This window comes from Pelodiscus sinensis, chromosome 7 (assembly GCF_049634645.1).
Source record: "Pelodiscus sinensis isolate JC-2024 chromosome 7, ASM4963464v1, whole genome shotgun sequence".
NCBI lineage: Eukaryota > Metazoa > Chordata > Testudines > Trionychidae > Pelodiscus > Pelodiscus sinensis.
Window position 1 is genome coordinate 26,143,160 of NC_134717.1, and position 25,762 is coordinate 26,168,921.

The window sequence follows — 25,762 nt, forward strand, 5'->3', positions numbered from 1 at the left end:
CCCTAATATAAAGCTAGTATAATGTAAAATCTTTGTATTCATTATGGTAATTTCAGTTTATTTTTTACAATATAGGGCTACTGATATTTTCATTGTGATAACCTACACAAAACTGACTATCTGAAACACTAAGATTTTCTACTGATATATCTAGTCAATAGGCATTGTAGTGCAGTAGAATCTCTTTAGTTTTGTCTTAACTAAACATAATCTTCTGCTAAAATTTGACTTTCAGGTTTAGAGTTCATTAAATTGGGATTTGGTGACATTTTGTCATGCTTAGGCTGGGCCAGTGCAAGTGCTGTCTGTCTTGAGGGCATATTATTTCCTGCCATCGAAACATCATAAGGAATGTCATCTTTATTTGCTTCTTTGTGGCTGAGTGAGTATGCAGGTAGCAGCTTTCATAGCAGCCAGTAAATCAGTGGGGTGGTAAAGCTGTTCTCTCCCTGGATGAAACTGAATAAGAACAGGTCTGCTCTGCATCCTGCCTTTATTCAACAGTATGTGGGAAGTTGCATCTTTTTTTCCTAGCAGTTCTCAGCCATTCCTCTCAAAGCACTTTATAAAAAGAAGATAGTAGCTATCCTCATTTTGTAGATAAGGAAATTGAGGCACACAGCATTTCCCTTCCTAACCACCTGTGAGAAGGTGATATTCTTTCTGTTTGCCTCAATGTATTTAATTTTTTTACTAATCACCCAACTCTTTAATCTTTCTTGAAATCTTTCCCTCCTCCCGCTTAACAAAGGCTTGATGTACTATGTAGTTGCAGAAAATGCTGCTCTAGTCCTCCTTCAGCCCACTTTCTAAAAAATAATGAGGGGATGAAATAACAGAAGTGGTTTAAAAATAATAGGATATAAACTGCTTATTAACTTTAAACACTAAGTATGATCGATCCTTCATGAAATTATTGGAGCCATATGCTAGATTTTAGACCTGTGGCACCAGTTTTTCTCAACCTGTTCCAGTTCTTTGGTCTTGGAGATTTCTGTGCACCTTCAAACCTGCTGCTTCAGTGCACTGAATGTGGTTCCACTCACATTGACTAATACTTATTGGTAGAGTGGAGTTGTAAACACATAGCACAAATATTAGGTGAAGCTGGAACTACTAGGTGCTCTCCTTTTGAACATGTCTCCAAATTTCCAAGGGAAGAAAGGTAGAAGAAAGCTACTATAAAGGGTAGTAGATGAGTGTGGTTTTAGTGACAGAAAAGTGAATGAGCAGTTCCTTGGACCCAGCTATGATATGAGAGATCCTCTTCATTTCCCAGAAGTCAGGAGAAAAATTTCTTTATGGGTCCATTGGCTGGGACATCATGTAGCTTCATAAAGGATGTCATTTAATGGATCTGGCTATGATGTAGCCTCAGTTTAACCTCCCCATCAAAAAGTTGCCTACCTAGAATAATAGTCATAGCTACTGAGAAGGAACACATTGAAGGCAGATTTCAGTGTCACTAAGAGAGTGTTGTTTCTAAATTATCAGTTCCTTCTCATAGGTGACTTTATACTCAAATGGAATGGCCAGTGGTATACATTTACGGTGGTGATTTTTACCTTCACAGACATCAATATACTGAGGTCTGTGGAAGTATTCGCTACCCTCCTTTCCTGCATCTATTTTCACATTTATTGTTCCATGTCAGTTTGCTTTGTACTTGGCTTTTTTGTTCTAGAAGCATTTGTTTTCTTCAGTTGCATTCAGCTCTGTTTTTCTTTTCCACAGTAACTGGGGGTATCACAGAAGAGCAGTTTCAGACACATCAACAGCAATTAGTTCAAATGCAAAGACAGCAGCTTGCTCAGCTTCAGCAAAAACAGCAGTCTCAGCATTCCTCACAACAGATGCATCCAAAAGCACAGGTAATACTCCTTTAAAATCTTTTTGATATACCAAGATGTCTTCCAGAGGAGGTTTCCTCTCCTCCTTGCTCATTGTTTAAGTCTGTCCTAAATTAAATATAACCTTTTGCTAATGTACTGAATGTACATTAACAAAATGTGTGTGAAATGTATTTAAATTATTTTGATCAAAATCCTTTTAAATTAATCTGTGTGGCTTTGGAAAACTCAGTAATTCTCTAGCTACCATAACTTTTTGCTTTTATTTTTTCTTGTAATTGAAAATGTGGGGGTTTTGCATAAACTCTGAAGGGACACTGCTGTAGGAGTGTGTATTTTGAAAGTATGAATGTTCTTACTTATATTGCAAATGGTTTATTTTAAAAAATACAGTTTTAGTCTTTTAATATTGTGTTTTTTTACTTTTAACACATAGGCAACAAACGGAATAACTGGTTTCACTTTGTTTCGTTAGACTGCCAATTTTTTCATGCACAATGCTGCACTGTCTGGACTGCAAACGTTGGGGATTTTTTATTGGCTAAAAATTAGGGCTGTCAAGCAATTTAAAAAATCATAATTTATTACGTTTTTAATAAACAGTAGTATATTTGATTCAATTATAACACAGAATGCAAAGTATATAGTGCTCACTTTATATTTGTATTATAAATATTTGCACTGCAAAAATAGTTTTTTCAACTCCGAGATTGCACCGTCATACTTGTATTATCATGAAAGTTGAACTTATAAATGTAGAATTATGTACAAAAAATAATTGCATTAAAAAATAAAACAGTGTAAAACTATAGAGCCCACAAGTCCACTCGCTCTGCCAATCATTCAGACAAACATTTGCAAGAGACAGTAATGCTACCTACTTCTTGTTTACAGTGTCATTTGCATTCACTGTTGTAGCTGGCATTGCAAGATATTTATGTGCCAGATGCACTAAAGATTCATATGCTCCATGTTTTGACCCCCATTCCAGAGCACGTTTCTATGCTGATAATGTGTTCTGCTCTGTAATTATTCAAAGCAGTGCAGACCAGCACATATTATTTTCATCAAAGGAATTGTACAGAGATGTCACTAGGACAAGGTTTGTTTTTTTTCATGGCTCAGGTTCTCTATCCACATTGGAGTGCTGCTCTTTTAAAACTTCTGAAACTATGCACAACACCTCATCCCTCTCAGATTTTGGAAGGCATTTCAGATTTTTAAATCTTGGGTTGAGTGCTGTAGCTATCTTGACAGCTCACATTGGTATCTTCTTTACATTTTCTCAGGTCGTCAGTGAAAGTGTTCTTAAAAAAAAAAACGTGGTGGGTCATTGTCAATACTGCTAATACAGTTACGGTAGAATGAGGGTAAAACAGAGAGCAGGAGACATACAATCCTCTTCCAAGGAGTTGTGGTCACTAATTTGATAAACTCATTATTCCTTTAACAAGTGTCATCAGGATACAAATGTGTCCTCTGAAATGGTGGTCAAACAATGAAGGGGCATACAAATGTTTAGCATATCTGGCACATAAATACCTTGCAGAGCAGGCTACATGGTTAAACCGATGAGCCTGGGCTCATCAATTATCATGCAAAATTATACGCAGCCCGGCTCCTCTGCTCCTGCTTCTATATCAGAGACAGCAGCACAGGGAGGCAGGCAGGTAGCCATGCCTACCAGCTCTAACAGAGTACACCCTCTCCCTGCACTGCTGCCTCTGTATTGGAGTAGCAGCGGGGGAAAGAAGCAGGCTTTCCACCCCCTTGTTCCCCCGCATATAACCACTGAATTTTTTTACAGTTAAATGAACACATTTTAACATCCCTACCTACAGAAGTGCCTTGAGAACATCTGTTCTCCCTTTCAGGTGACATTGTAAATAAGTGGGCAGCATTATCTCTTAGTACAAATGTAAACCAACTTGTTTCTTTTAGCAATTGGATGGTTCAGAAATAGGACTGCGCTTGTAGGGTTTGAAGTTTTACATTGTTTTATTTTTGAGTGCAATTACATTAAAAAAAATTACATTTGTAAGTTGTGCTTTCATATCAATAGATTGCACTATGGTATTTGTATGAGGAAACTAAAGGACACTTATTTCTTTTGTTTGTTGTTTTTACAATGCAAATATATGTAAGAAAAATAAGATAAAGTGCGCACTTGGCAATTTGATGTCAATATTGTAATTGACATCGATATATTGGAAAATGTAGAAAAATGTCCAAAATGTTAAATACATTTCAATTGGTATTCTATTGTTTAACCTTATAAATTAAACTGTGATTAAGAACTATTAATTTTTTTAATTAATCATGTTAATTGTGATTGATACACAGCCCTACTGAAATATTTTTACAGTGTTTCTACAAAACAATTCTGTTGCTCTTGGCTATTGTCTTGCTCTCTTTTCAAAGCAAAAAAACAAAATAAAACAAAACTTGATTTTTAAATAAAATGTCCTTAACACGTGTTCCTGTAAGAGAATATGAAAACATAGACTACCAGGCTACGGCTATACTGCCGTTTTTTTGCAGCAGAGGAGATGCAAATGGCACTCTCGTTTGCATGTCTTCTGATTCTTTTTGCAGAAGTGGTTTTGTCGATAAAAAGCCCCATGTAGACGGGGCCATTTGTCAGAAAAAAACCTTTTTTTGCAAGTTCCCTTATCCCTCAAAAATCAAGGTTTATAGGATCTTGCTTTAAGCAGTCTGCAAAAGACTTGCTTTGGCAGGGCAAAAAACAAAAGCCCCACCACATGGAACTGAAGCCCAAGGCCTATCTCCTAGGGTTAAAGCAAAGTCTGAGCAACTTAAATTTGCGAAGTCCTCTGTGGTGTGAACCCCAGGTAGTTGCCCTCCTTGTTACTCCCTAATGCTATCCCTGACTTTCTATCCAAACGGTTATGGCACAGGTGGGCTGAGGAGTTTTTATAGTATGGTGGGGGAGCCTCAGAAAGAAAAAGGTTGAGAACTCCTGCTCTATACAACCAATAAGTTACTGTATCAAAGGGTAGGTGGCAAGTGCTGAAAAAAAAAAATATTTATTCATGTCTCCTCGGTGGCTGGATTAGTAGAAGAAACACTCTTCCAAAGTTCAGTAGGCATGATCTCTATCAGGCAAATTAATCCCTGACAGAATAAGATTTTGGACCTTGAGTAGAGTCAAAAGTTTATATAGGTAAAATTTTAAAAAGTCAGGATTTCAAAAAGCCTCCCAAAAACTCGTAATAGAAAAGAGTTGTCAAACACACTATGGTTTTGATATTCCAGTCTAAGGAGAACTTTTGCAGTTGAAGATCAAAGAAGCTCCCCAGTGCAGCCTGTCAACTTTTTGCATAATTATCTAGCTGCACCATTGTTGGGAGGGTTGCATAGAACTAGATTCATGACCTTTAAATATTTTATGTTATAAATATCGGTTCAAAAGATGCTTCCCCTTAATTCACTAGTAGGTAGGAACTTTTATCAATCTTCATGTGTTTTGTCAGCTAGTTCTGGCAGAATTATAAAAACTATTTGGTTAATTCTATAGGGCACAAGCACCTCTGACTGTATGTCCAAAACACTTGACTCAGCCAGCGCCCACTTTGCTGCATCAGCAGTGGTCAGTGCACCTGCTCCCAGTCGCAGTGAGGTAACAAAGGAACAAAACACCACCCACAACAATATAAATGGTGTTGTCCAGCCTTCAGGTGATGATTTCTTAATTTTAGCTATTTAATGCAGAGTTCAGAATCTGTAAATGAAGGACTTCTAATTTCTAAATATATATTTGATTTGAATTATTAAATAATTACTAACAGTGATTACTGTAATTATTATTCTTTTAATTGCATAGTTTTGTACAATGACCTGGTCTTATCTAATGTTGATATGTTAATAAAAGTACTAACTACATTTGGATAATGTTGAAGATGTAACAGTCTTCAGCGCAAAAATATTGTATCTTTAAATCATGAAGAATAATACAGTAATTCTTCCATTTTCTTTTCAAAGTAATAAAAATTCTTTCTTAAAGTAAGGGTTGGTTATAATTGGTGCATTTTATGACTATTTACAATTTTTTAAAAATGCTGTTCAGTGTCTGATGATCTTGTGAATAGTTTTATGAGAAGGAAGTTGGTATTTAAACTTTCAAATGCATAATTAGTTTTAAGTTCTTATGAAATGTTATTCATTGATTAGTATGGTGGTTCCAAATCATCATAGATCAAACATGCTTATCGTTATCCCATTGACATAATTAATGTTCAAATATGTACCGAAAGTTAAGTATGGACTTAAATTCTTTTCTGAATGGGTTCTAAATGTACATAGTGGCACAGACTAGAACAGCTTTTTTCAGAGACCACAAACTTAGCTGCAAAGCCGCAAACTATTTGAAATTGTAGTTTTTCTGTGAGTCTCCATCCATCAGAAACCAATCATGCCAAAATTAGACTGTTTGGATATTTGCCTTAATGATGGAGACAAAAGTTCATTAGGATTTGGATTAAATAATAAATCAGAGGGGCTTTACAGTATTTTTTGTTTAACCGCTAATGGTGTGATAGGATTTATAGATCCTGTGCACTGGTGGAGAGGAAGAGAGTTAATATATAGTAAAATCAATATGCTGGAACTGATCCAGTTGAGAAAAGTGGCTTAGCCCAGTTGTGGTAAATCATGTCATTCCTTAGCACATAATACAGGAGAAATGGCCGTGATTTGAGGATTCTGAGCCAATTGGGACTTGGAGGCAAATCCCCTCCCCCCCTTTTAATTAAACAGAAAATACTGTAAAGGCTGTGACCAGTGTTTCCTCTGAGATGCGTGGCTGCATAGCCCCACAGCTACTTAATTAGCTCTGCCCAGTCAGGCAGCTTCAGGTGGGGAGACCTGAGCCCCTGACTGGGTGGGGCTGGTTAAGCAGCTCTGGGGCTGTGCTACCACACAGCTTAGAAGGCAACCCTGGATGTGACTTGCAAATAAACTTTAGGAATTTTGTTCCCATGCTGTAACTTTGGCAGTGGGATTATGGGATAATTATTGCCATTAATAATTACAGCCCTTATACTTAAGTTTGTTTACATTTCTGTTTTGTGACTAAACAATTGCATGTGGTTTTTTATTGTGTAATTTTTACTGTAATGTTTTGTTTATAACAGGAACCTCTAAAACTCTGTACTCCACCAACATGGCGTTATCATCCAGCCCAGGGATTTCAGCTGTACAACTTGTAAGGACTGTTGGTCACAGCACCACAAACCACTTAATTCCAGCTTTGTGCACAAGCAGCCCTCAAACGCTTCCCATGAACAATTCTTGCCTGACAAATGCAGTGCATCTAAACAATGTCAGTGTTGTTTCTCCAGTCAATGTACATATCAATACAAGGACTTCAGCACCATCGCCAACAGCCTTAAAACTTGCCACAGTTGCTGCCAGTATGGACAGAGTGCCAAAGGTTACTCCCAGCAGTGCCATCAGCAGTATAACAAGGTGCATATACAATCTATTGGGGCAGAATTTCTTAAATTCCGGTATTATTATATGAATAGTTCCATAAACTTACATGGCTTAGAGCATTAAGAGAGACATAATCCCTTGCTCAGAAATCTCGTAATCTATGCTTTTGGTCCTACAAAGGAAGCTCCCCCCCCCCCCCCCCTCCCCTTGCATGATATTTCCTTTGGTAGGATCCTGAACAACCATAAAAGTTAGTGTCTGTACAATAATTTTTCAGAATTGAGGTATGTCCCTGGGCCACTTCCCTGGGATTCTGCTTCATCCAGCTATTCTCTATGGCCATTTTTGCTGAATTCCCTTTATCGGGGTTCTGCAGGGTGTCATAAGAATGGCCATACTGGGTCAGACCAAAGGTCCATCCAGCCCAGTATCCTGTCTGCTGATAGTGACCAGTGCCAGGTGCCCCAGAGGGAGTGTACCAAGGACAATGATCAAGCAAATTGTTTCCTGCCATCCTTCTCCTGCCTCTGACAAATAGAGGCTAGGGGCACCATTCCTTAACCCCTGGCTAGTAGCCTTTTATGGATTTAACCTCCATGAATTTATCTAGCTCTTTTTTAAACTCTGTTATAGTCCTAGCCTTCACAGCCTCCTCTGGCAAGGAGTTCCACAGGTTGACTGTGCACTGTGTGAAGAAGAACTTTCTTATATTACTTTTAAGCCTGGTACTCATTAATTTTATTTGGTGTCTGCTAGTTCTTTATATACCTCTATCATATCTCCCCTCAGTCTCCTCTTTTCTAAACTGGAAAGTCCCAGTCTCTTTAGCCTCTCCTCATATGGGACCCATTCCAAACTCCTAATAATTTTAGTTGCTCTTTTCTGAACCTTTTCTAATGCCAAAATATCTTTTTTGAGATGAGGAGACTACATCTGTACTCAGTATTCAAGATGTGGGCATACTATAGTTTTATATAGGAGCAGTAAAGATATTCTTCGTCTTATTTTCTATCCCTTTTTTAATAATTCCTAGCATCCTATTTGCTTTTTTTGACTGCCACTGCATACTGCGTGGACATTTTCAGAGAACTATCCACGATAACGCCAAGATCTCTTTCCTGATCAGTTGTAGCTAAATTAGCCCCCGTCATATTGTATGTATAGTAGGGGTTATTTTTTCCAACGTGCATTACTTTACACTTTATCCACATTACATTTCATTTGCCATTTTGTTGCACAGTCATTCAGTTTGGTGAGATCTTTTTGAAGTTCTTCACAGTCTGCTTTGGTCTTGACTATCTTGAACAGTTTAGCATCGTCCGCAAACTTCACCACCTCACTGCTTACCCCTTTCTCTAGATCATTTATGAATAAGTTGAATAGGATTGGTCTTAGGACTGACCCTGGGGAACACTACTACTTACACATCTCCATTCTGAAAACTTACCATTTGTTCCTACTCTTTGTTTCCTGTCTTTTAACCAGTTCTCAATCCATGAAAGGATCTTCCCTCTTATCCCATGACAACCTAATTTACACAGGAGCCTTTGGTGAGGGACCTCGTCAAAGGCTTTCTGGAAATCTAAGTACACTATATCTACTGGATCCCCCTTGTCCACATGTTTGTTAACCCCCTTCAAAGAACTCTAATAGATTAGTAAGACATGATTTCCCTTTACAGAAACCATGTTGACTTTCGCCAAAGAAATTATGTCCTTCTATGTGTCTGACAATTTTATTCTTTACTATTCAACTAATTTGCCCGGTACTGACGTTAGACTTACTAGTCTGTAATTGCCAGGGTTGCCTCTAGTGCCTTTTTTAAGCATTGGCTTTGTTAGCTGTCTTCCAGTCCTTGGATACAGAAGCTGATTAAAAGGATCGGTTACAAACCACAGTTAATAGTTCCGCAATTTCACATTTGAGTTCTTTTCGGAACCCTTGGGTGAATGCCATCTGGTCCCGGTGATTTGTTGTTGTGTCGTTGGCTAGCCTTGAGCCTAGGGGTGGCCAACCCATGGCTCGTGAGCCACATGCGGCTAATGAAGAAAAAAAGTGCAGCTAGCTCTTTTGCTCTTCAGCTAGCTCTAGTGTCCCAGCCTGCACATGCTAGCAGCCAGCTGCTGAGTGCAGGCAGCGGCTCTGGGTGCGACAGTGGTACCAGTGGAGGCTCTGGGACTTGGGCACAAAGTTAGTGGGGGGGCGGTATCGGGGGCACGGGTGGGGTTGTGCACAATGTGCCGGCCACTCAGTGCATGCGCCCCAGTCCCTGGAGGGAAATGTGCGGCTATAGCAGCGGCGGCGGCTCCAGAACCCGAGAATTAGATTAGAGTGGGGGTGGGAAAGGGGATTGGTATAGAGGGGGGCCTGACTCGGGGGGAGAGGAGGAATGGGTTAGGGGTGTGTGTGTCTGACCCTAGGGAAAGGGAGAAGGATTGGGTTGGGGGGGGTGCCTGGGTTGGGGAAGGGGAGGGGGATTGGGTTAGAGAGAGTGTGAGTGAGTATGTGTGTGTACGTGCCTGGTTGTGGGGAAGGGAAGGAAGATTGGGTTAGAGCGGGGGGGGGGGGGGTCTCTGGAGAAGGGGAGGGGAAGAGCAGCCAGCACACTTCCTGAGACCTGGGATCCCCATATACTGGCCCCAGCTGTGTCTGTCCCCTCCTCCTGTCCAAACTCTCCCCCCCCCCCCCCATGAGCACCCTGCCCCAGCACCCTGTCCACTGCCACCACCAGCACAGTTGGGACACATTAGTGAGGCTTGGGGGGGGGGGGGGGGTTGGAGGGGTTGTTTTTTTGCATCTCACTTGTGTGGCCCAGACTGACTTTTCTGTGGGTCAGTGATCCCTGACTCAAAACGGGTTCCCTGCCCCTCTCATAAATAAAAAATGCTGAAACATTTTGGCTATATCTACACTCACAGCTCCTTGCGTGAGAAATATGCAAATGAGGCTAAGCGTGGAATATCACCGTGCCTCATTTGCATACCTAATGAGCCGCCATTTTTGCAGTAGAGGCTCTTGTGCCAGAAGGATCTGTCTACACGGCCCTTTCTTGTGCAAGAAAAACCCTCTTGTGAATGCCGTTATTCCTGAAAATAATTGGTGTACTGGCATTGCGCAAGAGGGTTTTTCTTGACCAAGAAGGGGCAGTGTAGACAGCTCCTTCTGGTGCATTAGCCTCTTCTGCAAAAAATAGCAGCTCATTAGGTCTGCAATTGAGGCTCAGAGATATTCCACACTTAGCCTCATTTGCATATTTCTTGTGCAAGAAGCCACGAGTGTAGACATAGCCTTTGTGTTTGACATAATATTTTATTTAAAAATGAAGCCTGGCCAACAAGCCCCCAGTTGGGGCCAAGCCCCCATCTGGCTACAGCATCATAACACTCCTGCACCCCCATCTTCCAACCCCGAACTTGAGCCTATTATACACTGGAACCCCCTGTCCTGAGCCCCTCACATCCCCAAACTCCTGCATCCCCAGTCTTCTGCCGCAACACTCCTGCACCATCCACACACTGCAAGTCTGTGTCCTGAGCGCATCATACTCCCAGCCTCCCTGCCCTGAGCCCCTCATGCACCCTGGCCCAAACTCCAGCACCTCACAGCCACAAGCCTGCAGCTTGCTCAGCACCCCAACCCTCCACATGACCCCAACACTCTCCAGCCTGGAGCCCCTCCCTGAGCCAGCATCCTCTACACAACTTCCTCCTGCACCCAACTTCCCTCCCAGAGCTTGCACCTCTCACCCCTTCACAGTGCTTTTTTGTGAGCCACAATAGCAGTGGAGACAGCATGAAGAGCCAGGGCAAAGTTGTCAAGCAAAAATTTCCCACATGCCTTGGGACGGATATACCAGCACCTATTTTCCCCCAGAACAGCGGCTGGTGTGTGGTGTGGTTTTTTGTTTGTTTTTTTTTTTTTTGCTGAACAACTTTGCCTTGGCTCTTCCCACTGTCTCCACTGCTATTGTGGCTCTTTGTCTGGAACTAATTGGTCACCCCTGCTTTAGCTGCAGGATCTAGCTCTGCTCAGTTAAGAGGCCCAGCTCCCACTCGGAGCTGTCCAAGGTCCTGGCGTTCCCCATTCAGCCCAGAGGTCTGCCTGGGTTGAGCTCCAAGAACAAACTGGCAGGCCTTAGCTAGCAGCTGCTTATATAGCAGCCTGCCGCATTCTGATTGGAGGACCTCTCTACTGCTCCTGCTGCTGGCCAGGGTGCTGAAAGGCCTCCGGCAGGGAGGTTGGGCTTTGTCCACCCCACAAGCATGTACCGAAGAATTGTGCTGTTTGCTAACACATAGCTATGGGGTTTCTTGCATCATCTGCTATATGCTGTTTCAAGACATTTGTACTTTCTTATAGAAAAACACGATGTTTTTTTAATTTCAGCAAAATTAAATATTAATACTTTGTTAATGCACAGTTAAAGGGCAACTAGAATGATTAGGGGGTTGGAACAGGTCCCATATGAGGAGAGATTAAAAAGACTATGACTTTTCAGCGTGGAAAAGAGGAGACTAAGGGGGGATATGATAGAGGTCTATAAAATCATGAGTGCTGTGGAGAAAGTGAATAAGGAAAAGTTATTTTCTTGTTCCCATAATATAAGAACTAGGGGCCACCAAATGAAATTAATGGGCAGCAGGTTAAAAACAAATAAAAGGAAGTTCTTCACACAGCGCAGAGTCAACCTGTGGAACTCCTTGCCAGAGGAGGTTGTGAAGGCTAGGACTATATAACAAGGTTTAAAAGAGAACTAGATAAATCCATGGAGGTTAAGTCCATTAATGGCTATTAGCCAGGATGGGAAAGGAATGGTGTTCCTAGCCTCTGTTTGTCCAAGGGTGGAGATGGATGGCAGGAGAGAGATCACTTGATCATTACCTGTTTGGTTCACTCCCTCTGGGGCACCTGGCATTGGCCACTGTTGGCAGACAGGATACTGGGCTGGATCGACCTTTGGTCTGACCCAGTATGGCCGTTCTTATGTTTGCAGCACATAAATAGGATAAGTACTGGTGGACGAAAGCCAATAGTTGGTTTTTAAGTGGAAGTCTGTATTGTCCCTGTTCCTGGCTATTTGTTTGATTCATATAATGGTCTTTCCATAACCTAAATATGAGATCTGTTTAAAAACACTTATGTCAATAAAAGTATTGTGAAATATTAATGTCCTACTTTAAATTATTCTATGTTCCATTTTATTACAGAGAGAACCATGAACCAGAACGACTGGGTTTAAATGGCATAGCAGAGACAACAGTAGCAATGGAAGTGACATAACCTCAGACCACTGGCTTAACCTGTGCTGATGGTGTAGTCATTTTATATTCCAACTGAATGCAAAATACAACACTCTGTGGATCACAGGGGATTGAAACGGACCTAAACGAACTATCATATCGTATATTAAGTCGATATATAATGTACATTTTGTAAAATTGGGAAAATCACTACCTTGTAAAATAGTTTATTTGTATCATCAATATTATTTCTGTTACTTGAATAGTAGATATTCATCATCATGCTTTTGCACTTGAATTTGCAACTGAATGGATTTAAAAAATAATTCTTTAATGGGATCATGAGCATGAAATGAGATCCTGCATCACTTGTTTTAACTATTTATTTTGCCATGTTTACATTTTGTATCTTGTACAAATAAATCCAACTTTGTGTCTAAAAAAAAGTTAAAGATTCATAGCTAGGAAATGAAATTCTTGTAATTTTTTTCTAAAGGAAATGTAAAGTTTTCACTCGGTTCATTTTGTTTCACAATTTGACTAGATGGACTTTTTGGTAAATACTTTAGTGGCATTTCACTGTCAAATATGAAGTTCAAGGCAAAATAGTATTTTCTATTACTGTGCAGGGGAAAGGGATGGATCGATACATGCAAATTTAATGTAGTAACTCACTTTTCCATATATTTTGAATGTATATTTCTATTTATAATACCAGTTTATAAAAGATAATTACACAGAAAAAAACTGACTAGGAAAAATTATGCCTCTAGCACACATTAAATTGTGCAGATACGAAAAATTTTCAACTGATTACATTTTATCTGAAGACTGCATATTTTAACTGGCTTTAAAACTGTAACACACCACGTAAAGGATATTTTACCAGGTATGTATTGCATTATATATCATTGCAATAATTATTGGATGTCTAGCTATCGAGCCATCCCAGGTGGGTGGGACGGGGGGAGGGTTGTGGCAAGATTGTCTTTTCAATTTTGGAGAGTTTTCCTGTGGCTACAAGGCAAGTAACGGGTTGGAAAAAGTCTGACTGTACGCGTTGGACACCTTCGTAGTGTAGTGTTTTAGTGACTTTTTTTATATGGTTCTTGTAAATTAGATACGTGTAGTGGTGTTTCAGAATGTTTGTTTATGCACTAGTTCAGACAACTTTCCCTGTTACTTGTTCTTGATAAATGAAAACTGCAGGGAAATAAAAATACATATCAAAACATGGACATGTTGCATATGTGTTTATTTCACAATGTGCAAACAATTTGACTGTTAAGGTGCTACTGGTAATTTTGTGAGATGCTTTTAATTCACTAAAACAACTGCTTCTATGCGAAAGTGATTGTTTCCAGCCTTTAATGTATTTGTAGTACAGTAGAACAAGTGAGAAACAATAATCCAGTGGTTAGAACTTGAGAGACTCAAGTTCAGTCTGTTTGGATTCTACCAGAAAACTTCCTGCATTACCTTAGGCAAATCACTTATTCTTTGTGTCTTCGTTTCCGATCTGTAAAATGAGGATACCACAGGGATGGGAATAGTAGAAGAATTAAATTAAAATTGTGAAGGACTGGAGTGATGGGAACCATATATAGTAGAATCTCAGTGTTACAAACACCAGAGTTACAAACTAACTGGTTAGTGTCACACCTTATTAGAAAATGGAAGTAAGCAATCAAGCAGTAGGGGGGAGGGTGGGGAGAGAAAATACTGTACATTACTGTGTTAAATTTAAATTACTAAAAAGTCAATTCTTTTTCTTAAACTTTCCCAAAAAAAGGAAAGTTTGTTTTCATTTAAATTAAGATGATTAAAATCAGCTTTTTTTCCTCTGCATAGTAAAGTTTCAAAGCTGTACTTAGTCAATATTCACTTACAAAACTTTGGAAGAACAAGCATAGTATTTTTTTCAGTGTAACAAATATTTCACTTACAAACCTCCATTCCCGAGGTGTTCGTAATTTGCCTTCATTGTACATGTTTTAGATTTGAGTATACGAGAAGTCATAGAAATAATTCCTATCTATTGTGTTGAAAGAGTTGCTTTATTCAAGACCCATTTGTATAGAACCAGTTTACTGGAAACATTCTACTCCATCACGTGAGTGAGTGCGTAACATCTACATTTAAGCCCTGCAATTAAATCTAGTTTACTCTTAAGTTTATGCATGTTTTATAACGGTCACTAAAGCAGAAGTGTATTGAAGTGCCAGCATATAAAGCATCATCACGTGGACTTCTGCCTTTCTCTGAAGGGTGGTTTTAATTAGATCTTCAATTCACATTGCAGGTTTTGCACAGAATAGAGTAAATAGTGTTTTCACCTGAAACAAAATCTGTGTCATTTCTTCTTGTGTGTCCTGCTATAAATGTACCGTATGTCTTTTTTTAGCTGTTTAGCTTTCATAGCCATATTGTAGGTGTCTTCTTTAAAGACATTTTCCTCTTCCATTAGCTGTTTTATTCTGTTACAGGTAAAAGATAAATTGGTAGATATACTGTTTTGAAGTATTTTCTAGATCTTGTCTATTGCAGTGCTACCCAGCAGCTTGAGAGGTTGCAGGAGTTCCAGAAGTATTCTCTGTTATTACTCATAACTAGTACAGTATTACCTTTATACTTTGGATATCCCTAATTTGGGAACACCTGTGGAACAGACCCTGGCAGGCAGAGGCAGAAGTGGCTCTTCACACTGCAACTCCCTCTCCCCAGGCAGCTGGGGGAACAGCAGTGCACTCTGCAAGAGGCTTTTCCCCACTGTTCCCAAAGTGGCGGCGGTGTGGTGCCTGGGAGTGGCAGGGGACACACACCACCAGGTAAGCACCACACCCCTATTCCCTTCACTCCTTCCCTGACCCATCACAATCTTTAATCCAACAAATCCTGTTTCCCAGGGGTTGCTGGATTAATGAAGTTCAAGTGTACCATTTTTCCTCTTTTAAGTTAGACGGGCCACAAGAAGAGAAAGGTGAGGAGGGGGTGTATCAAGGCATACTTTTCCACAGATCCTGGAAGCCCTGTGCCCCTGGAAATGATAAATGTGTAAGGGATGGGTGTGGGATTTGGGTTAGCAATACACCTTTATCATCAGCCCAAAACTGTCACATTGCCCTGTGCCATTGAGAAATTGTTCTTTATGTACATATACCCTTTAACAACTATTTTGGATTTTGTGTGGAACTCGAGTTACTTTTCTAAATGGCTAGACAGCCTCTATGATTGGAAGTGTGAATTCTAAACTTCTCCTTTGAGACAGTAGTCAGATTATTAGAATATTGCAGAATATTTATCTTTTGTACATAGCTAACAAAATTATATGATAGCCCAAGAGGCCTTCTTTTATTCATAAAAATGATACAGCATTATGAGACATGAAAGTCCTGCTGAAGGTTAAAAGTATTGTATTTAGCAGATTACAACCAAGATATTTAGTGCAAACTATTTTAATGATGAATTCAGACTTTCTAGGGTAAACTAGCCTGAAAATGTGTTCACCCTTGTAACTTTCTAGAGAAGAGTTGGTCTTCAGTTTCCTCTTCCTCTTCCTCGAGCTTTAAATAGGATGGATTCTAGCCAAGTGTATTTGGTGGTAGTGAAGAGAGCATCTTCATAGCATCCAAAATATATTTGATAAGTATGCCAGTTCAATACTATACACTTTGGAATGTGTTCCATGTAAAGGATTAGCAATACTGTAATATACTTTTACTATAAAATAGAGCTGCTTACACTCTTCTTAGCAGTTTGCAGTGAATAATTAAATTATTTTAACTGACTCAGAGGACACTCTTGCTGAACTTATATGGGCTATCGCCTGAGCTGTGTTGTTTTTTTTTAAATAGTCTTCTGTGAGGTCAGCGAAACACTTCTTAGAAGTTCCACAAACACTCTATCTTTGGTTTAGCGCCCGAACAGTGGAAGAGAATCCTGGGGAGGGGGGAAAGCCTGTTCACTGATTCCTCATAAAGTGCTGTTGAATTAAATGGCTAACAGAATTCAGTATCTTCCAGTCCCATATGAAACTGCTGTCAAATTACTAAAAGTCTTAATCATTGTACCTTTGTTCAGGCATTGTGAGAACCTTTGTCATGGTATTAAGAATGTTTAACTTGACCTAGAGGCCAAATTTCTACTACTATAGATAACGTAGTGCAGACAAGGTTATAAAGCCATATTTTGGCATGCTACTAAATGTTGCAGGAACAATGTAACCTTTCACAAGCATGCAGTGGAACTAATGCGTTTAATAGCCACTTAGTCCATTGTAAAGTAACCAGAAAATTTTCTTCTCCTCTGGATGTCAGTTTAATTAGTGTTCAATTAATTGACCGTGGAGATTACTTTATAGCAGGTAGGCATATTATTTTTAAGTATATATGTCTAAATACCATATTTTCCAATATGAACACGTTGCCAACAAACCATGCAAGAATTATAAAGTTGATTGTTCCTTTTATAATCAATATATAGTACACAATATTGATGGTTTAAAACCTTTTTGATGAATCAGAGAGCCCCAGGTTAACTTTTATCTTTTTTGCTGTTTTTTTAAATAATAAAGAAAAGAGTGTCAAATAATATTGAATTCAATATGAATCTAACAAATTAAATCAAAACTCTAGTCAGAAACTATTCTTAATTTCTAGAGCCTTGAGCAGGCATACAACTTTTATCCGCATCTGTATCCACAAAAATTAGCTGTGGATATCCACATCAGTGTATGTGGATACCACACAGATAAAAAGCAAATTTCTACAGATTTGCAAAGCTCTATTAATTTCTCTTTATGCATAAATGGAGAGAGATTACCGAGTGGTTTATATCTCTGTGATGACAATGTGGTGTATATTAACTATGCAATATCTGTCTTACCTCTGACTCCTTGTGAACATAAGACCTATCTTCAGCATAATTTCAATTCTGTTTTGTGCTTTAATACTTACTAATTTTTAAGGAAGATGTGGTCCGGCAACAAAAAGTAGTTTAAATGTAATTCAACTTAAGACTTTTCCTTTGGATTTTGAACACAAACTAAAGATCCATCCATATATATTATGTATTGTAGGACTAAATAGTTTCTTGATATATTAGTTTGATACATTTTAATGTTAATTTCTTTCAAATTTCTACCTGTGCATCTTGACAAAATTACATTCCCTAAAGTTGCAACAATTAATGATTTTTGAAAATTGGATTCTAGATTATTAAGATATTGACCCTGCAAACTATATTATGAGATCTGTCAAATATTTGAATCTAGTAGTAGGGCAAGCAATTAGATTGTAAATAATATTGACTGTAAGTTAAATAAGTCATATGTTCATTCTGAAGGAAGGCCGAGGGATCAAGGAGCATATCACTAGAAAGAATGTCAGATGTAGTATCTGGGAGTTTGAAGAATACTGACTAAACATAAACCAACTGAAGGCAATTTCCACCCATTGTTACTACTTTTGTGGTGTTCCAAAGAGTGTTTTGCTTATTCCATTTTCTACTTGAGATTTTAAAAATAAATGAAAGCAGAACAAAACAGGCTCAGGTGGTAACAGTGATAAACACAAGATGCTGACCTGTTCTGTTGGATGTTCATATAAGGTTGAGATGTACAGTGAACTTCTCTCGCATGTATTGATCATGAATTTCCTCCTAATCCTTAGTTTCACAGTGGATAAGTATTCCCATTGTGAGGAACAGATTATAGCTGCCACAAACGAAATGCTGATTCATGAGCAAAAGTAACAAATCAGAACTCCAATTTAATCATTTTCATAATAGATCATGAGGACAATTGTCCTAATATTGCTGTTTTTAGAACAAAGTTCAAAATTCCAATTTAATAATAAAATATAAACTCAACTAGAAATGTACTAGTCAAGTGGTTTTTTGACTTGGATATTCCAGTGTGTTGGGAAGCCAGTGGAAGTTCTTCTTTTTTTCCTGGCAAAGGAGTCAATGTAGATCAAGAAGTGTTTGGCACCCAGTGTTTCTCATAACTCTTCCCAGATTTTGCTACCTAAATTTTTCTACTTCCTTAAGACCTTTTTCCTTTGCTACACATGGTCACTTTTTATGGCGCAGCAGCTGAAGAAACCAGGAAGAGGATCTTCTGTTGCAACTCACTGTTTTAAGAGTACTCAGTATAAACAGGCCTCACAACAGACAACTGGCTGTGATAATGCTATGGATTGAAAGGCAATCTTGCTGCATGCCTGTGCCCAGCTGTGCAGACAGTCCAGGAATTGACCTTGGATCACTGATTCAGACAGGAGATTTCCCTGGACTGATTCCAAGATGAAGCAGTTAAGAGAGTTTCATTCTTTCTTTGGTCCCCCTCCCCTACCTCAGTTGAACCAGGCTATGCAACCTTGCTGCTTCTTTCTGTTGCAGGCACTTTTATCTTGCTGCTAACAAAAAACAATTTAACCAGTGCTCTCTTCCTTCTGCTTAATGAAACCTCTTTCTTGATCCTTGCTTTGTTTTGGCTTGTTTCTTCTTTTGCAGGAAAGAAGATTGCCGTCATTTGGGAAGGAAAATAGGACTCTGCTTCTGAACCTTCTACTCTGGTTATCCCATCCCTGCTTTCTCTGATATTGTTAGTACAGAACATAAGAAGTGTCTCCTATCTCCTCCAAAATAAATTCCTAACCTAGATCTCAGTCTGCTGGAAATATCTGCCAATTAGATGTTGCTTTCCAAGAGTTGTGACATGTCTACTCCAAAATGGTCTCAGCAGTATCCGCCCATTCAAACCATCTGGTCTCATAGATCCCAGTATCATTCATAAGGATCTGCTCAGCCCCATGGTGGAAGGAACTGTAAGAAGAATCTTTGATCAGTGAGACATTTCAATAGTGACTGAAGACTAGATTCTGCTGATGCAGTACTATTTCCAGCTCTTTGAGTTTAGCCTTGGAGGGGAAGCATGTCTTCAAAATGTAGGGTGTGTCTAGACTACCTAGTTTTGTCGACAAAAGTGGACTTTTGTCGACAAAACAATACCAGCGTCTACACTACCGCGGAGTTCTGTCGACATAACATCGACAGAACTCCGCGGTTTTGTCGACGCTGGTATACCTCATTTTACGAGGCATAACACTTTCTGTCGACAGAACTCTGTCGACAGAAGGTGTTATTGCCTGTAACACTGCGTCCAGACTACGGAGTTCTGTCGACAAAGCGGCTTGCTTTGTCGACAGAACTCCATGTGTCTGGACGCAAATTGTCGACGGAAGTTTTGTCGACAGTATCTGTCGACAAAACTTCCGTCGACAAAACGCGGTAGTCTAGACGTACCCGTAGACTCCTGCTTCTTCCATTCATAAGCCCAAGACTGTATGGAGATATCCTTAGTTCCACTCTCAAGTTATAGAAGAAAATCTATTTTTTTCCTATTTCAGAAGCTGTTACGGGCAAAAGCAAGACTGCTCCTTCCTTTCCTTCTTTGCCAGATAGCAATTAACAGTAAAACAAATTTGTTTCTAAGTAGGAAACGTGTGCAGCAGATCTGGCAATAAAGCTGACAAACTCTTAAGACACAATTGGTTTACAAAATGTAGGATGAAGACACATAAGCAGGGATACCATACAAAATAATAGGATATGGTATGCATTTATTTAGCCTATCAAATTATTTAGATATTTGTTAGGCATCCAATAAATGTACTTATTGATTTCACATTTCTTGTGTGAACCAATGACGGCACACATGAAAATACCAGTTTTGTATGGGATGAAGGTTAATTTGAGTTTTAAGATGTTCATTAAAAAGTTGCATGTGTATACTAAAATTATGATTAAAACCATGCAACAGAGCAGACTAAGTAACAAATGGTTAGAATAAAAGGACTGGACTCATGATCTCCCATATGGGTGACCTGGTCTCTGGAGTCTCTCTCTCCAGTCAGCTATCTTCTGTCTCTCTTTTTCTTCCTCTTTTTTCCCTAACAACAATTTCTCTTTGGATAAACACTTGAAAAGTCACAAGTATTAGTGCTTGATTCCCACCATTACCATACATAATGCAATTAATATTCCCAAATTTATGTTATTTTCACTGAATGTTGCTTTCAGGGGAAAGTGCCTCTTAAATCATCATTCCTGCACTTGCATGGCAAATATGTGATTATGTTAGCTTTGTAAATGATGCCAGAAGATGGCACCATAAACCCACAATGGTAGTTTATTCATTGTAGACATTTACTCCAAAAGGATTTTGCTTTGCTTTAAAAAAAAAAAAAAAAAAGATTGTCATTTTACCACGCAGTAAAATGCTGGGAATTTTTCATAATCTCTGAATAGTCTGACAGTTGAGGAAAAAAATTAAAGAAGCAGCTTCCTAATGTACCTTCTAGGTCAGTGATTCTCATCCAAGGATACATATAACTTTGGGTTTTCTGGGGGTACATCCACGTATCTAAATATGTGCATAGTTTTACAACAGGCTACATAACAAAGCACCAGCAAAGTTGATACAAACTATAATACAGAAAATGACTTGTTTATACTGTCCTATAGAGTAGTCACTGAAATATAAGTACAATATTTATATTCCAATTGAATTTTTATAATTATATTGTAAAATGATAAAGTAAGCAATTTTTCAGTAATAGTGTTCTGTGAAACATTTGTATTTTGTCTTATTTTGTAAGCAAGTAACTTTTAAGTGAGGTGTAAGTTGGGAGAATGCAAGACAAAGACTCCTGAAAGGGGTAGTTTGGAAATGCTGAGAAACACTGTTCTAGATCTTCTATAAAAGAGAATTGTATCTAGGCTGCTTATGAAATAACTTAAGTTTGTCCTTTTTAATGGGTTTTATCCTAAAATAATTAATAGTAAAATCAAACTAACTCAGTTGTTTAATAAGCATTATCACATTTGCAGAAGAAATGTATCCCAATCTCACTTCAGCGAAACTCAAATGGCATTTTAATTGTAAACCAACAGCTAATCCCACTGAATTCAATATTACTTAAGCCTTATGCACAGATAAGTGCTTTGATGGGTAACTCAAACTTGAAGTTAAGCCCATGTATACTGTTTTTTTCTGAATCAAGGTCAAAAGTAGCTTTTCTTAACTAGTGTCTTAGTAGAACTGGCCAAAATGTTTCTGACTAAAGATTTTTCCAGTGGAAAATTCAATTTTGTGGATATCTAAACCTTTTTTTTGGGCGGGGGCAGATTTCAATTTTTTTGTTCTTTTAAAAATTGAAGTGAAGCATTTTGGAACAGAATATTTTGATTTTTTTTTTAAACTTTGTTTCCATTCTTGTATATGCTGGGATACAGTGAAGTCAAATTTTGAATTAAATATTTCAATTTTATTGAAATGGAATGTTTTAATGAACCCAAATTGAAATTTTTTTTGCTAATTTTGTTTGGCAGGAAATTTTGGTTTTTTTTTTAAAGTTTTTTATTCCAGTTTGGAGCAAAAACGAGTGTTAAAATCATTGGGTGGTCCTGCCAAACAGAGCTTCTGGCTCTTGCATAAAACTCTGCAAAGATACTGACTCTGTGAGTGCTCGAGGGTAGTGTTTCTTAACATTTTTTTCCCATAAAGTACCCCTTTTAAAAAAAATGTAAGTATCCCTAGTACCTACAGTTTTCAGACACACACTTTTTTTTCTACCATTGCAACACATTTGTTTAAACAACTTAATTGTAGCTGGGTGGGCGATGAAATTTTTGGATGTAAAGGTACAAAAATAAAGCGCTGTAAAACTCAAAACAAATTCAGTTTTCTCCATATTTCAGTTGTGTTGACGTACCCCCTTAACTTCTCTCTAGCACCCCTGAGGGTACTCATACCACTGGCTGAGAAACAGTGCTTTAGGGCTATAGCACCCCCAGGGAAAAATTAGCAGGTGCTCAGCACCCACCAGCAGCCAAGCTCCCCATTTACCCAGTGCCTCTCACCCACCAGCAGCCCTGCTGATCAACTCTTTCTCCTCCCTCTCAGTGCTTCCCTCCTTCCCATGAACAGCTGTTTGGCAATATGTAGGATGCTCTTGGAGGAAGGAGGAGGCGAAAGGACAGGGAGTACTTGTAGGAGGGTGAAGAGAGGCACAGGCAGGGTAGTGAAGAGCAGAGGTGGAAAGAGTTGGGGCTGGAGCAGGTGCTTGGGGGAAGGAATAGAGTCAGGACAAGACCTGGGGCAGAGTTGGGAGTTGAGTATCCCCGCCCTCCAACTAGAGGAGAAGTTGGCACCTGTGGCTCTATGCCCTTCATGGGATTACAGTATTAAACGTAACTAGAATATTTTGTATTAGCCAAATCAATACATCCTTTGACTTAGGTTAGAATTTTTCTGTTACCCATCATGCTTCTTTCATAAACAAAAAAAGTAAACAATACAGCAAGATGCTGCCTTATGAGGTTAGGCAGATATTTTTCCTGTTGACAGGTTATTTTGCAACTACTTACTTCTGTGTTAACTCCCATGATCCTCTGAAAGCACTTGCCAGAGTCAGAAGCAAGATACCGGATTTAAAAGGGCCACCATTTTGATCCAGAATGGTAAGCTTTGATTGCAAAACCCAGGTTTGGGTTTCTTATTGTTAACTTGGAAGCCCTGGGATTGGGTGTGCCTGTTACTACCTTTCATTACGGGGACCATCTTTTCTGAACCAAAAATAGACACACATTAGCCACGCCCCCAACCCCTTAGGTTCCACCTGCCTGCCACAGGAAGTCCCACCCTGGGGTAGTGCTTCTGGGGTCAAGATGGACACGAGCAGAAGTAAAGGGTGTCATGTGAACCCTCTAAGAGCTCCTCCACTGTCCTCTACCAATAGGGATGGGTTTGGGCACTATAGGAATCCCTCTCGCCCCCCATGCAACTATACTGCAATTGCATTAACCCTGAGACCCAGACCTAGGCTCTCACGACTGCAGCACTAGGGATCCAACCTCAATTCAAGATGAGATCCAGTATCTGAGACCTATTACTTTGCAGTGTAGATGCAGCCTCATTTGACTCAGCCTGAGAATCATCTAAACGATCCCACAATTTCATGGGACAACTTCCTTATTTCTTTTAATGGATGATGCTTACTAGTTCCAATTAATTGGTAATCAGAGGGGGCTGGAGCAGCTCCCCACCTTCTGTGGGCAGGAGGCTTGTCCAGCCCCACAGAGGGCCTGCTGTAGACAGATGTTGCTCTCGTCCAGAGCAGCCCCTGTCTGTGGAGAACCTGGGGCCCCCGCAGGCAGGGACTGTTCCAGTGTCCAGAGCAGCCTCTCTCCGTGCCTAGCTTGCTGTGGACAGGGGCTGCTTCAGAGGGGGCTGGGAGCTGGTGGCAGCCCCAATGTGACCTAACGTTAACCAGTTAACTGATTAATGAGAATTGACATCCCTAATGAGATGTACTGTGATGGCATTTTTTAAAATTACTGCAAAACTATCAGGTGTCTTCTATTTCCACAAGCCATAATGACAACACTGAACTAATCAAGACAATTACAGGGTGGAGAAGAGCCTCACTACCACTGTTTGAAAGGTACATTTCCCATGGAGATCAATAGGGCTAGGTTATTTTATATGTAAAGCTACTGAGAAATGTGAATGTCAGTACCATGATGGCAATGCCTATATTGTGGAAATAATACCTAATAGTGACGGCCAAATAATACCTAATATTGATGGCCAAGCACTTCCCAATCTACTTATAAAGGGCCTGATCCAATTTTAATTTTAAGCTAGGATTGGGCCCAAAGCAATCTGTTGATATTACCCAAGAAGATCCAGTTAACATTTAGTCACCCTTCAAAAATATAAGGGACCAATCAGTAAAAGCCTCACTGCCTGGTAGAGGTGATCTTTGAAGAAAATTGGAGAGACTTTGAATTGACTACTTCTGACAGCAGCAATTTCTCTCACTGAATGTGGGGTCTTTAGCACAGGTTTCACTTTGTGTGTCAGAATAACTGAGAAATGCATTGTCACAGCTAACTCCATTCAAGTCTAAGCAAAGTCTGCCCAAAGACAAAAGGACAAATCCCTTGAAACTGGAAGTCAAAACATCTCATGTCTTCACAGAGCTCATAAAGGGCTTGTTCACCCAGACACACACGACCTGACAAATCTCTCTGTAGCAAAACGATACATCCTGCCTTTCTGTGGACCACCAAGTGTTTTCACGTGGCAATTTAATACACTTTAAATCATCAGCTGCTTTAATGAGGAAGACTCAGAGAGTCTGTCCGTCATCCACACTGGAGTGGTAGTGATTTCACCACCATGGTAACAAACTTGATCTCTCTGTGGGCTCTTGTGGAGCAGCAGGAAGCCTGTGGTGGTCTCTTGGGGAGAGGCCAGAGGTGCCTGTATTTCAGTGTTCTCAAACTTTTTGGCTCGTGGACCACCTGGCTCAATGCAAACTTTTCCACCGACCACCAGTTGCTAATGGAAACTCACTGTTAATTACATAATTACACCCAAGTCATTTTGCTAGTGCTACAGCTGGGGAGAATGGATTAATTTAAATTATTAAACAGATTAAGTGTTTTAACTTTCTCATGTTACTTTATCAAACTTCCTTTTTAAATAAGGTAAAATATTAATTTATGTCCAACACAAAAGGTTTCAATATTTTCTTTATTTATGGCAGGGGTAGGCAACCTTTTTTGAGTCAGGGCAAATGACCCACAAAAAAAATCAGTTGGGGACCACACAAGTGAGAAACAAAACTCTACTCCAAATCCCCAACTCTCACTAAGGTGGCCCCCAAGTCAGACAACTCACAACTCTGGGACTTCACCAGGTGAGGGGAAGGAACAGGGAGGACTGAGGTTCACCGTTTCCCATAGTCCAGATTTGCTTTCCTGGTGAATTGTATGGACCCCCTTAGGTTCTGAGGTGGAGACAAAAATGAAGGGTTCCGTGTGTGGGACAGGGCTGCCACTGAGTGGGACAGGGATGGGCTGTAGGATCTGGGAGAAAGGGAGGGTGGAGAAGTGGGAGAGGTGGTGTGGTCTAGGTGGGAGGGTAGGGTGCAGAAGCTGGCTGAGAGTAGGGTGTCTGGACAGGGGGAAGGAACAGGAGCAAGGGAGGGTGTAATGACTGGCCAGGGGGGAGGATACAGGAGCAGGGTGAGGGTAGGGCATCTGGCCAGGAGGGAGGGTGCAGTAGTGGACTGAGGGTAGGGGTTGGACCTCCCTGGTCTGGCATCCTCAGGGCCTTACTGGTCCCAGATGAGAGTTTTCCAGACA

At 39.8% G+C, this 25,762-nt stretch overlaps 1 protein-coding gene across 1 annotated transcript in view; it reads left to right on the forward strand.

Moving 5' to 3' along the window:
• The window catches only part of EPC2 (enhancer of polycomb 2), a 122,018-nt gene extending 108,238 nt beyond the window's left edge, over positions 1-13,780 (forward strand). Inside the window, exons 11-14 of the mRNA XM_006135681.2 lie at positions 1,735-1,871; positions 5,389-5,548; positions 7,004-7,337; positions 12,512-13,780. Of these exons, the coding sequence (XP_006135743.1) occupies positions 1,735-1,871; positions 5,389-5,548; positions 7,004-7,337; positions 12,512-12,584 (704 nt within the window). The 3' untranslated portion in view covers positions 12,585-13,780. The remainder of the gene's footprint in view (positions 1-1,734; positions 1,872-5,388; positions 5,549-7,003; positions 7,338-12,511) is intronic.
• Positions 13,781-25,762: the final 11,982 nt, after the last annotated feature.